This window comes from Antechinus flavipes, chromosome 3 (assembly GCF_016432865.1).
Source record: "Antechinus flavipes isolate AdamAnt ecotype Samford, QLD, Australia chromosome 3, AdamAnt_v2, whole genome shotgun sequence".
NCBI classification, from domain to species: Eukaryota; Metazoa; Chordata; class Mammalia; order Dasyuromorphia; family Dasyuridae; genus Antechinus; species Antechinus flavipes.
In genome coordinates, this window is record NC_067400.1 from 386650974 (window position 1) to 386662565 (window position 11592).

An 11592-nucleotide genomic window follows, 5' to 3' on the forward strand; every position below is an offset into this window, starting at 1 on the left:
TTCAAGACTGAAATTCATTTTAAAATTTAAAATTAAAATTTTTTGTGATTTTTTTTATTATAGCTTTTTATTTACATATAACTTGTAAATTGGTAATATTAAATTTTAAATTTGAAGTCTTAAGTAAACTATTTCCTCTTTTAAGGTTATTTCCCACCTGATATTTTTTACAATTTTTATATATTTGTTTTCTTTATTAGGGTCATGAAAAATGTGCCTTGTTAATACTTGACAAGATACAAGAACAGAGCCTTATTAATGCAACAAATAAGACATTGCAGACGTAAGTAACAGCTGCTGTGAGTGCATGAAATTCACCTGAAATTTAGTAAGACCTGCGATGTGAAGCACAAAGAGTGTTCATTATTATTATTGTTATCTCCATTTTATAGTTGAAGAAACTAAGGCAGACACAGGTAGTAAGTGTCTGAGGGGTGTTTGAACTCAGCTCTTCCTGCTCCAGCCCCAGCACTCTGTGTACTACTCTGTCTAACTGCCTACAAGCTTTAGCACTTGCTCTGTGTTAGACCCTAAGCTATGGTCCATGAGTCAGACATGACTGAATAAACTTTCTGGCTCTGATCAAATTCTTACTGTTTTTTTCCCCTGTGTCTGAAAGGTATGGGGAGAAGGGAACCTCTAAGAGGTTCTTACAAGTTAGCAATTATTTAAAAGGTTCTTACGAATTAGCAACTATTTAACAGGTTCTTATTAGTTAGCAACTATTTAACAGCAATAGTTGACCTTTCTGTAGCATTTTACATATATATATGTATATATAATCCTTACAAAAAATCCTTTGAATAAACAATAGTACAAATGTTATCTTCATTTTGAAGATAATGAGACTAACGCAATGAGAAATCCAGCAATTTGCTCAAAGTCATACAAGGAGTTAGTGACAGAGCCAATACTTGAACCCAAATCTATTATGAGTTTTTTTTCAGAATGTCATGACCTTTCCATGCATTCTATTCCCTTTATATCAAATGCACATTATATTATTTCTATATGTTCTATTCTTTGAATCAGTACCTAAGAGTATTATTTATAATATAGCTCAAACAACATGACATTTATTAGGATGAAAATGACATCATATAACATACAAGGAAGCCCAATATTTAATACATTCAATAATGTGACCCAGACTTTTTTCTTTGGCCCACAGACAAGAGTTTCCTCAATTCTCTTGTAAAGGAGATTTTCCTAGATCATATCTCCACTTGAAATCTATTCCATCCATTTTCATTGTAGGAATTTATTTTAAATAATCTACAGTTGATTAAAAGGGAATTCATGATACTTGAAGAAAGATGTAAGAAATTGTCTTTGCACACACTCTAATCCAACAATGCTTCTAAAACTAATGATTATAGCCCCCCCCAAAAAAAAGATCTTCACCTTGAAATTATTTTTTTATGTTTTTAAATTTTTTTTTACATAATTACAAAAGAAAAAATAAAAGCCCTAAAATCTTGATTATTTTTCCTGTTTTCTATTAGAGGATCTAGATATAAATTGGAAGAATAGATCAATATTTTCTATAATAAGTTATACCAACAAACATAAGAAATCCCCTAATAGAACTCAATTCAGTATTATGTGTTGTTTGATAAAGGTTTTCAAGTATTCTTTGCCTTTCATATCTTGTGCACAGGTAATACTTTTATCTTGAAAGTAATTTTTCAAAATAGATTTTAAAATTCATTCTTGAAGCTAAATGTTTTGTTTTACAGACCTCTCCATATTGCTGCAAGGAATGGCTTGAAGATGGTGGTTGAAGAGCTGCTAGCCAAGGGAGCATGTGTCCTTGCTGTAGATGAAAACGGTAAGAGGAAACAATCTTTACTTTCCTGCTATATCCTTTTGTATATTTGTGAAAGCCAGAAAAACAAAAGATAGATAGGAGCTGGTTAAAAAAGTCAAAAGACTGCACTCTTTGGAAGCTCATTGTGTGTAAGGAATCAGGCAAGGAGATCTTGCCCTGTCTGTAAACCACCTACTCTGTGCCTTGCTAGAGTTTTCCATCTTGCATGCACTGTCAGCCGTTCTTCTAACTCCTCAGGGTAGTAGTTATGTTTCAGGCTCGTTCAAAGCCTTCAAATTTGGCACAATAAGTTCCAACTGCACACCCTGAAGAGTTAAGGGTGTATATCATTAGTGCATGTGTGAGGGCCCAACTACTTGGATGTCTGCTTGATTGTGTCCAGATCATTCTGAGATCAACCTTGGTATTTCCAATTGTCAGACTAAAAGGGAGGTGCTATTAAAGATTTTTTGTTATGAAAGCTTTAGGAATAAATGTAAGAATTGAGAGCCAGTATGGCATAGTGGATAGAGTTTTTAACTCAGAGTCAGAAAAATCCAAGTTTAAATCCTATCTCTGATACTTTCTGGCTATGTTTTCCTGGACAAGTTACTTATCTATTCATTTGTAAAATGAAAGAATTAGGCTAGATGGCTTCTAAGGGCCTCTCTAAGTTTATAATCCTATAATTTTATGAATTTTTGAAAATGAGCATTTCCTGATCTATAGAAAATTCCTTTTAAAAATATTTTCTTGGATCACCTAGATGGCATACCGATTCTTGAGGCAGGAGGATCTGAGTTCAAATCCAGCCACAGACACTTACTAGTTGTGTGACCTGGGCAAGTCATTTATCCCCAGTTGCCTAGCCCAAAAGAAAAAAAAATTCTCTTAGAAGGATGATCAGCATGCTATAATAGAGACAGATGTAGATTTGGAAACAGAGTTAACTATGAGAACTTAGACAAGTCACTTTCACCTTTTTGTGTCTCAGTTCTCTCATCTATAAATTGTAAATTTATTAGACAGGCCTCCAATATATAACCCTCTCAGTCCTAAATATATATATTTCTATGGTTTAAATGCTATAGGAAAGTTCTCTTTCTGCTTAAATTCTGAAAGACGTGGCATAGAGGGTGGAAAGCTAACTTTAAAGTGGAAAAAAAAAAAGATCTTGGAAGTATAGCTTACCTCAGAAAGCAAGAACTGCAGGTTACAGGTGAATTTCTGACCTGTGTTAAAGTAGAGAATTCCCTACACCCATGAAATATTAGGTTCACAATAATACGAGTTTAGAGTTGGAAGGAAACTGTCAAGTCATAATATGCCCCCATTATTCTATGGAAAAGGAAAGAAATTTGGAGCAATTAAGTGACTGGTCCAAGATCACAATATGATATAATTATATGCTTTATATTATATTTATCTATATATAATAATATAATAATTAGAGGCAGAAATGAGATTCAAATGGAGGTCCTTTGACTTCAAGTGGCAGTATTCTTTCCATTATACCATTCATACTCACAAAAAAAATCTGAAATAATTCTCAAACATTTCCTTTCTAGTAAAAGTGAATAAACACTGAATGTTAGGTGTCTTAATATTTAACTTTTTTGAACAATATCAATTATGCTTCAAAATTCTTGATACTTATGAGTTATGAAATAAAAAATGTGGCTCAATTGTAGCATTATAATAAAATGTATTAACATAACTCACTTAAATGCTTATTACAGGTATTGGAATTAGCACCGCATGCATATTTCTCAGAAGTAAGCAGCCATACTGATATCATTAGCTAACTCAATATTTTTGGTTGTTTAGCCTCATTTATCATAGCATGTCCCCTGCTCTGCCCCTTACCTGATCCATCTGGGAAGAGGAGGGGAAATTTGTCCCCTGTTCCATTTCCTTGATTTTTCCTTTCCCTTTCTCTTCCCTCATTACTTCCCCTCTCCCTCTCACTATCACTACCACAATTCTGTGGATAAGGTATACACCTACTTTTAGGCCACTTTAATATATTTGGGGTATAGAGACAGATGAATTTTGTGGGCACCAAAGTTTAGTGATCCATATCTGCCTTTGCCAAGAATGGCCAAATACATTTTGGAGTTAGGGGTTCTTAATCTTTTTCTGTATCATGGACCTGTTTTTCAGTCTGATGAAACCTAGGTATCCCTTCTCAGAAGAGTGTGTTATTTTATTCATGATTGAAGAAAATGCCAAATTTCACATTGAGTTTAGTAAATTAACATTTACAGACACCTTGAAATGAGCCCTATGATGACCTATGGGCCAAGAACCCTTTTTAAAAGAAACTGTTTTATTCAGCATTTTGGAAATACAGAGCCTTTATTTATCAATTGTAATTTGTACAGAATGTTGTCACACCTGATTTTTCTTTATTTTTCCTTTGGTTTCTTATCAGTGTGAGGGTAAGGAAAGTAAGTGGCAGGGAAATTTGATAGATGACCATAGAGAAGAAATGAAGTGATGATGACCCCATAGAAATGTCCATTCATTGGACTAGATTCTATGAATTGAGTAAGTTATTTCCTGATAATACTGATAATAATCCACATATCTATTAGTACTTTGTAATCTTCCAACAATAGCTAGTGCCAAATGCTCTTATCCAGCATTAAGCATTATATTAGTGCATATTAATATTATAATAGATCACATTTCTATAGGGCTTTGAGTTATACATTTTCTTCATAGTGATCCAATTAGTGTGGATAATACAAATATTATTACCACCATTTTACAAAAGAGGAAATTGAGGCAAAGTGAAATAATATTGCCCAGGAGCATATCACAAAAAAAGCAACAGGCTCAGGATTCAAATCCAGGTCTCATGGCTCCCAATTTGGTGCCATGAGTATACGTGCTGCCACTATGTTATCTAAGTTATTGGGGTTCATTCTGATTAATATAGAATGCCATTAAAAACAAAAACAAAACACCACAATAGCAACCCAATATACATTCTTCAGGTACCTGATTTGTAGTGTGAGAACATTACAGGAACGAGCTAGAGTTTAACAAGAAATTGCTAGAATTTTTTTATTTCTCTCCAGACTTGTGAAACTTGAACTGTGGCTCAGGCTAAGAAATCCCCATATTATTCTTCACTTTGCCACATCTGCTGGGTTCTAGCGTTGAGTTTCTGTTCTGTTTGTAATTTTCTTTAATTGGATTGCCAACTCAAATACCAACAAAATTATATTTTGATTCAGCAAGGACTGATCTTTCTTGTATATCCCATGTGTCTGATTTATTGTCCCAACTAATACATTTTAGTCTCTTAAATACCGGTTGATTAATATGCATTGAATGATAAAACTGTATAACCTGACATTTATTGATACCTAACAAAATTTTTTTTCTTATCTGATGCACATTTGTCTACAACTAAAAGTCATTGTTCTCAGAATGAGATTTGTCCCTATGAACCGAGTCTGAATGCTGTACCAGGTTCATAGTGCCATGTGCGCTATATTGTATTCATCTCTGTTGTTGTGGATCTGTGTTCTCCCAGTGTTTTTGTCCATTTGGTGAAGGCTAAAATTCCCCCTAACTTAGAGTGCTTGTTATGGTTACATGAGCTAAAAATTTTCATACATTGTCTCTCCCTCCCTTCCCTCTCCCAGCTCCCTGACCCCAGCCTTCCTTCTCTTTGACCCAAATCCCTAGCATGTCTACTAGTGTAAGTAGTTCCTCCTCTTGCCTGGCATGGTTTAACTTGATATACATCTCTCGCTTACAAAATCACCTTGAGATGTATTTGTGGAATGCTCACTTCCCTTTGATTTCCCCAGTACTAACCATTGCCTTGTCTGCATTTATGCCCAGGTCATACCCCAGCCCTGGCTTGCGCTCCTAACAAGGACGTGGCTGACTGCCTGGCACTCATTTTGGCTACCATGATGCCTTTTTCTCCTTCCAGTACAATGACGGCTTTCAACTTCGTTTGTTTTAAAAAAGACCATTTGAGCAGGACACAGATCTGCGATGGCACCAATCTGAGTGGCACCGTTAGCTCTTGTACTCACAATATAGGATCAGAGGACGGGTACAATGAAAATGATTCTGATTCGGAAACATTCTGACTCTGGACTTCAGAAGCTTCCACTTAATTACTTCCATTAGGTGGAGAAGGCGGGCAGGAAGAATTTTTATTCCCCAAATTATGTTGTATCAGAGTGTCACACCCAAGCTTTGAGAAAAAGGGAGAGAAGGATTTAGTAAAGTGTGCAATGAGCTTCTAGGAGAGGATATGGAGTTTTTGGTGGAAAATATTCTCACAAAATGTGCCCTGATTTTTATTTACATCATATTTTCTTCCTATTTAAAGTACTACTGTGAAAGTCTACCTCTCATCTTAAGTAGGGATTTTTTTTAAAAGGCATTTTATTATTTCTTCTTTTGAAATAATGCAACAGAGTAAGGGGCTATTATATCAAGGATATTTTTTTTTATTATGTCCTTGCTATACAATTAATTCTCAGAAGCTTATCAATATGGCTTTCTTGTACCACAGGGGAGTTTGTCCTCAAATTTCTCCTCACTCTGATGTTTACTTCCTCATTACAAGCCAAAGGTAAAGTTCACCTTCAGAGATATTGCCTGGATTATTGTTGCTAGGAGAGTTTAACTATTCACATGTATTCTCTTTGCCTCTCTATCTTTGTTGGTCTGTCCCTGTCTCTCTGTTTTTCTTTCCTTTCTCTGCCTATTCATATACAAAAATACATACATTCATACATATATATCAACACACATTAAACACACATGTCTAGAAGGCATGTGCCAAGAATCTTTGCCTAATAGATGAATAATGATCTAAAATTTGATCCCATTTTTAAAGTATAATGCATGTATGACATATACTAGATTATGTAATGGATAATTAATAATTTTCATCTGATCCATTCAACTGATCTACCATAGAAAATTTTAGTACATAATTACATGGTTCATAAACTTTGTAATTGTATGCCAGTTTCAAATGCAATGGAATTTTTTTCCATTGATTCTTCCTCAACTAAATCAAAATACTTTCTTTAAAAAAATTAACTACCAGGTTGTTAAAAATACACTATATTAAAAAGTTAAATTGTCTCTTTGCTTAAGAGTAATACAAAGCAAGAAACAGTGTAAGTCCCAAAGTGAACATAGGCATAAAATGGGAAGTAGTAACATGAGACTTGGAAAGAAATGCCATTTGGCATCTACTTGATAAAGTGGGATCAACATTGTGAATACTGTATCTGCTCCTTCTGCCAAAGCTTCTAGGTCAAATGGACCCCGTTCCTCACCTGGGACAGATGTGCAAAAAGAAGAATGAGCCTTTGAAAAAATATATATATACATGTATATTTTTCACATATAATATATGTGTGTATATATCATCAACCAACTATACATGAGGACCAAAATGCTTCAGTGTCTAAAATGGAAGATAATTTTTTTTCCTTCAAAATGGAAGTGAGAATGATGTAGCTTTTCTAAAAAGTTAAAATGTAAACTTTTTGACTCTTGGTTGTATTTTACATTTCTTATGACACAGATTTATAGTTGATGGTTTAACATTTGTAACCAATGTGTTGACCACAATTTTATTTTTTTGCCAAATCAGAGAAAATGTTCATATATACTTTTGATGTAAATGTGTTTGTATTTATTTGAAATGAAGCAAAAGCCCAGGAATTTTCTCCATACTTATGTTTTAATTGTTATGTGTCTTATCTGGTCTAACAAAGAAAAAAAAATAGCAGGGGGAAAAACAAACAAACAAATAAACAGTTGACTCTGGGCTAGTCAGAATGCCTGGGGTCCCTATCCCCAGAATATCCATTGTTAAGGTTTACAGGCTAACCTCAGGTTCTTCCATATCTATTAGGGGATACAGAATGCAGAGTCATTCCATTGCTCACATCCCCTCCCACTGTAGCTTGCAGGGCATTGTATCTCTCAATAAGGAAGGCCAAACTCCAGGTGAGTATACTCTAGACTCAGTTCTTGAAAGATGAGAATAAAAATGGATGGTCATACGTGATCCAGAAGTGAAAGATTTAAAAGTGATCCTACTAACCACAAGATTACACATAGTCCCAATAAAAAGATCCTAGTAGGAAAACTATGACATAAATTGCAATGAGAGAAGTTAAAATCACCAGTCTACGTGCTTAGTTTTCCACTTGAGCCAAGAAAAAAGAAAGAAATATGCCTCTGATATTTCTTTCTTTGTCTAGTTTAGCCCTAGAAATTTCTATTTTATAATAATCATGAACATTTTTTAAAAACAGTGTTCTATGAGATCTAAGTAAACTATAGATATTATATTGTGTTTTCAATAACTGTAAAATACCTTAATGTTTTAGCATCTTGGAGGAGTTAAAAAAAAAATTGGAACTCACTTTACTCATCATGAATGAGAACTTGTTCCAAGGATTTGTAGAATTGGTATTAATTTCATTGAAAAAGTTCAATGACATTTTTTTCTAGAACTCTGAGGAAAAGGGAGTATTTTCTCCTTTTTCCTCCTTAACGTTAGTACTGTATTCCCTTTTTTGAGAAGAATGATTTAAAAAAAATGTTGCTTACTAGCAATAACTACCTTATCTTTATTAAAGCACTGAAAATAAGGTGAAACCAGCTTTGAAGGAGAGCTGTATACTGTGGTGTCTTTTTCCTAGAAGTGACTGGAAATCTCTTTAATGGTATTTGGAATGAAATGGAGTAGCCTTTTAAACAGAAATAAAATGTCTTCTTTTAGATGACTAGTGTTGAATTTCTCTGTAGAAGAGCAAAGAGGACAGGTGATATTGCAGCAAACCACAGTGATTCAATCTAATCTCAGTGGAATTGTATTTTACCTTTCTATTCTATTAAATTGTGGGGAGGATAAAGGAACAAAATTGAAATATGCTTACCAGGAACTGACCATTAAATTTATTTTTTCCTTTTCTTGAATTGTTTTTGATGACTACAAAATTTGTTTTTATTTAGGACATAAGTAAAAATTGCATTTAATTTTTGTAACTTCTATGTCTACTGTCAGAAAGAAAATCATATTTTGAACAAGGATCACTAAGAAAAAACAGTTTTTTAAAATAAATTTTCAGATTCCTACATTATGGTATTTATTGCTCCTACTTAAAACACTTTTTTAAGATTGTATTTTAACCAGAGACACAGAGATTTTTTTGCATTGCACATAACTCTTCTTGTTCACCAGTGTCTGCCTATCTTTGATAATATGTTTCTATCTATCTCCAAATTGCCTAAAATCTGTTCTGATTCTACAGTAAATAGCTCAGGGGATTTCTATTTATCACTACTAAAAGGGCACCATAGTATGTTTGGTACTTTATGCAGTAAACAACTGCTTGAATTGTTATTTTATTATTAAATTAGAGCAAGAACATCAAATGAATTGCTGCAGTAGTTATTCTTTGTACTGTTGAGAAACTTGGTTAGCTCTCTGTTGGTTTGGTTTCAGAACTTGCGTCTTTTTTGGTCTTGTAATATGAAGTTAGAGTGCCTTTTTATATTCGTGTATTCTGAAAATGTTTTGTGAAATTTATTGTATTTTTTTCCATTTGAGTGTTATCAAAGCAATATAATACCAGTCAGTTTTTATTTCAAACTTTCTTTGAATGTATAAAGTCATTTTCCCCATTCCCTTTCACTTGCTTTGAATTTAAAATGAATATGCTAAATTTCCATAGAACTGATGTATGATTTTTTTTTTGCAGTGAATAAAAAATGCTTTCTTCTTACAGAAACTGTAAACCATAGATCAGTGTTAGAGGGAGAAAGCATTTTAAAATAGTGACAATCTGAGCGGTGTGTATAAAATGTAATTCTATGCGTTTCTTATGCAGTGATCTAAATATTCAAAGCCAATATCTTATGTTTGGTAGTTTTGTCAACATATTTTATGCTTTAGCATGTGCAATATATCTTTAAAAAGCACGATGACACAAATCTGGTGCCAGTGTTATATTTTGCATAACATATTTGTAATGGCAGAAATTATTGGTTGATGGTTTCAGTGGGATTTTGTCTGTAATGTTTTATTATGTAAATTGGAGTTGAATGACTTCAGTAAATGTTATAACTGTAAAAATGAGGAAAAAAACTTAATGCATTGAATGACTGATCCAACCTGAATCTTCTCAAGCACAGTTTAATATCTTTTTCAACTACTGAATGCTTTATTAATGTAATGAAATACGTAACTGTAAACTATTGAAATGCATTCAGATGGTTATTTTTACAAATAAAAACGGTACAAATATTGTGATTTGAGTATGACTTTTATTTTTCCAGATTGTGTTGATCTAAACATTTATCCAAACTATTCATATATACAATATATCTTGCGTAGTTAGATATATACTCTGTATAAAATATATTCTACATATTACATATAAAACATGTAGATACAAATATATACACATTCATAGTGGATGCACATATATTTATTATGTATACTTATACACACTATCTACCTAATTTCCCAATTTGTTGCTTAGAATTATGTAATGGCAGCTTTCCATATATTATATTAGAAGAAACAGGATTTATTATCAACTACAACTATAGAGATCACACAAATATGAAAGTCAGACAATATAATCAATCAACAATCATTTATTATGAGTTATATAGGCCAGACACTATATACTAAGCACTGGGGATACAGCTAATGTAATAAATCCCACAAAGTGATTATATGTATTTGAATTTGTCCTATTTAAAGTTATAATTATGTAAAATAAAGTAATTGATACTAGCCCAATTGGAAAAAAAAAAAAAAAACCTTTGCAATTCACATTATTCACAAGCTTAAACGTGAATAATATGACCATTTCATGGGATTCATTATGTGTACTAATATAATACAAAGGAAGATAGGAATAAAGTCTGCCCCCAAAGAACTCACAATTGGAGAGGCAAGAGAAATACAAGTGTAAATGGGAAGTAATCAGAGCAGAAGGCACTGGTGGGTCAGTGGGGAACCAGAACAGGCCTCTTACCAAAAGTGCATTTTAATAGAATTTTATTTTTTCCAATTACATATAAAGATAATTTTCAGCATTCATTTTTATAAGATTTTGAATTCCATTTTTTCCTTCCCTTCTCCTTCCTCAACTCCAAAATAACAAGCAATCTGATATAGGTTGTACATATGCAATTATATTAAACTTATTTCCACATTAGCCTTATTGTGAAAGAAGAAACAGATCCAAAGAGGAAAACCACACAAGGAAAAAAAAAAGTGAAAACAGTATGCATTCACACTCCATAGTTCTTTCTATTCATGTGATCAGCATTTTTCATCATGAGTCCCTTGAAATTGTGTTGGATCATTGCTGAGAAGAGCTAAATCTATTATAGTTGAACATCGTACAATGTCGCTATTAACGTATAAACTGTTCTCCTGACACTGATTACTTTACTCAGCGTCAGTTCAGGTAAGTCCAGTTTTTTTTTTCCGAAATCTTCCTGCTCATCATTTCTTATAGAATAATAGTATTCCATTACATTCATATACCACAACTTGTTCAGCTATTCCCCAACAGATGGGCAGTCCCCCAATTTCTATTTCTTTGCCACTACAAAAATTTTAAAAAAAAAAAGCTATTATAAATACAAAAAGTGAATCTTGAAGGAAGCCAAAAAGTGGAGATTTGGAGGAAGTGTATTCCATCTTTGAGGGATTGCTATTTAAAAAGGTACAAATTTGGGATATAGAATCATGT

The 11592-nt window shown here is 33.0% G+C and overlaps 1 protein-coding gene across 11 annotated transcripts in view; it reads left to right on the plus strand.

The window, feature by feature from the left end:
* ANKRD44 (ankyrin repeat domain 44) overlaps positions 1 to 10130 on the plus strand; it is a 344895-nt gene extending 334765 nt beyond the window's left edge. For 8 of the 11 annotated variants that reach the window (XM_051985956.1, XM_051985957.1, XM_051985959.1 and 5 more), the window contains 3 exons: positions 201 to 283; positions 1740 to 1831; positions 5672 to 10130. In XM_051985956.1, coding sequence (XP_051841916.1) covers positions 201 to 283; positions 1740 to 1831; positions 5672 to 5928 — 432 coding nt within the window. In that variant the 3' untranslated portion in view covers positions 5929 to 10130. The remainder of the gene's footprint in view (positions 1 to 200; positions 284 to 1739; positions 1832 to 5671) is intronic. The other 3 variants (XM_051985963.1, XM_051985964.1, XM_051985965.1) reach the window with 1 other exon arrangement.
* Positions 10131 to 11592: the final 1462 nt, after the last annotated feature.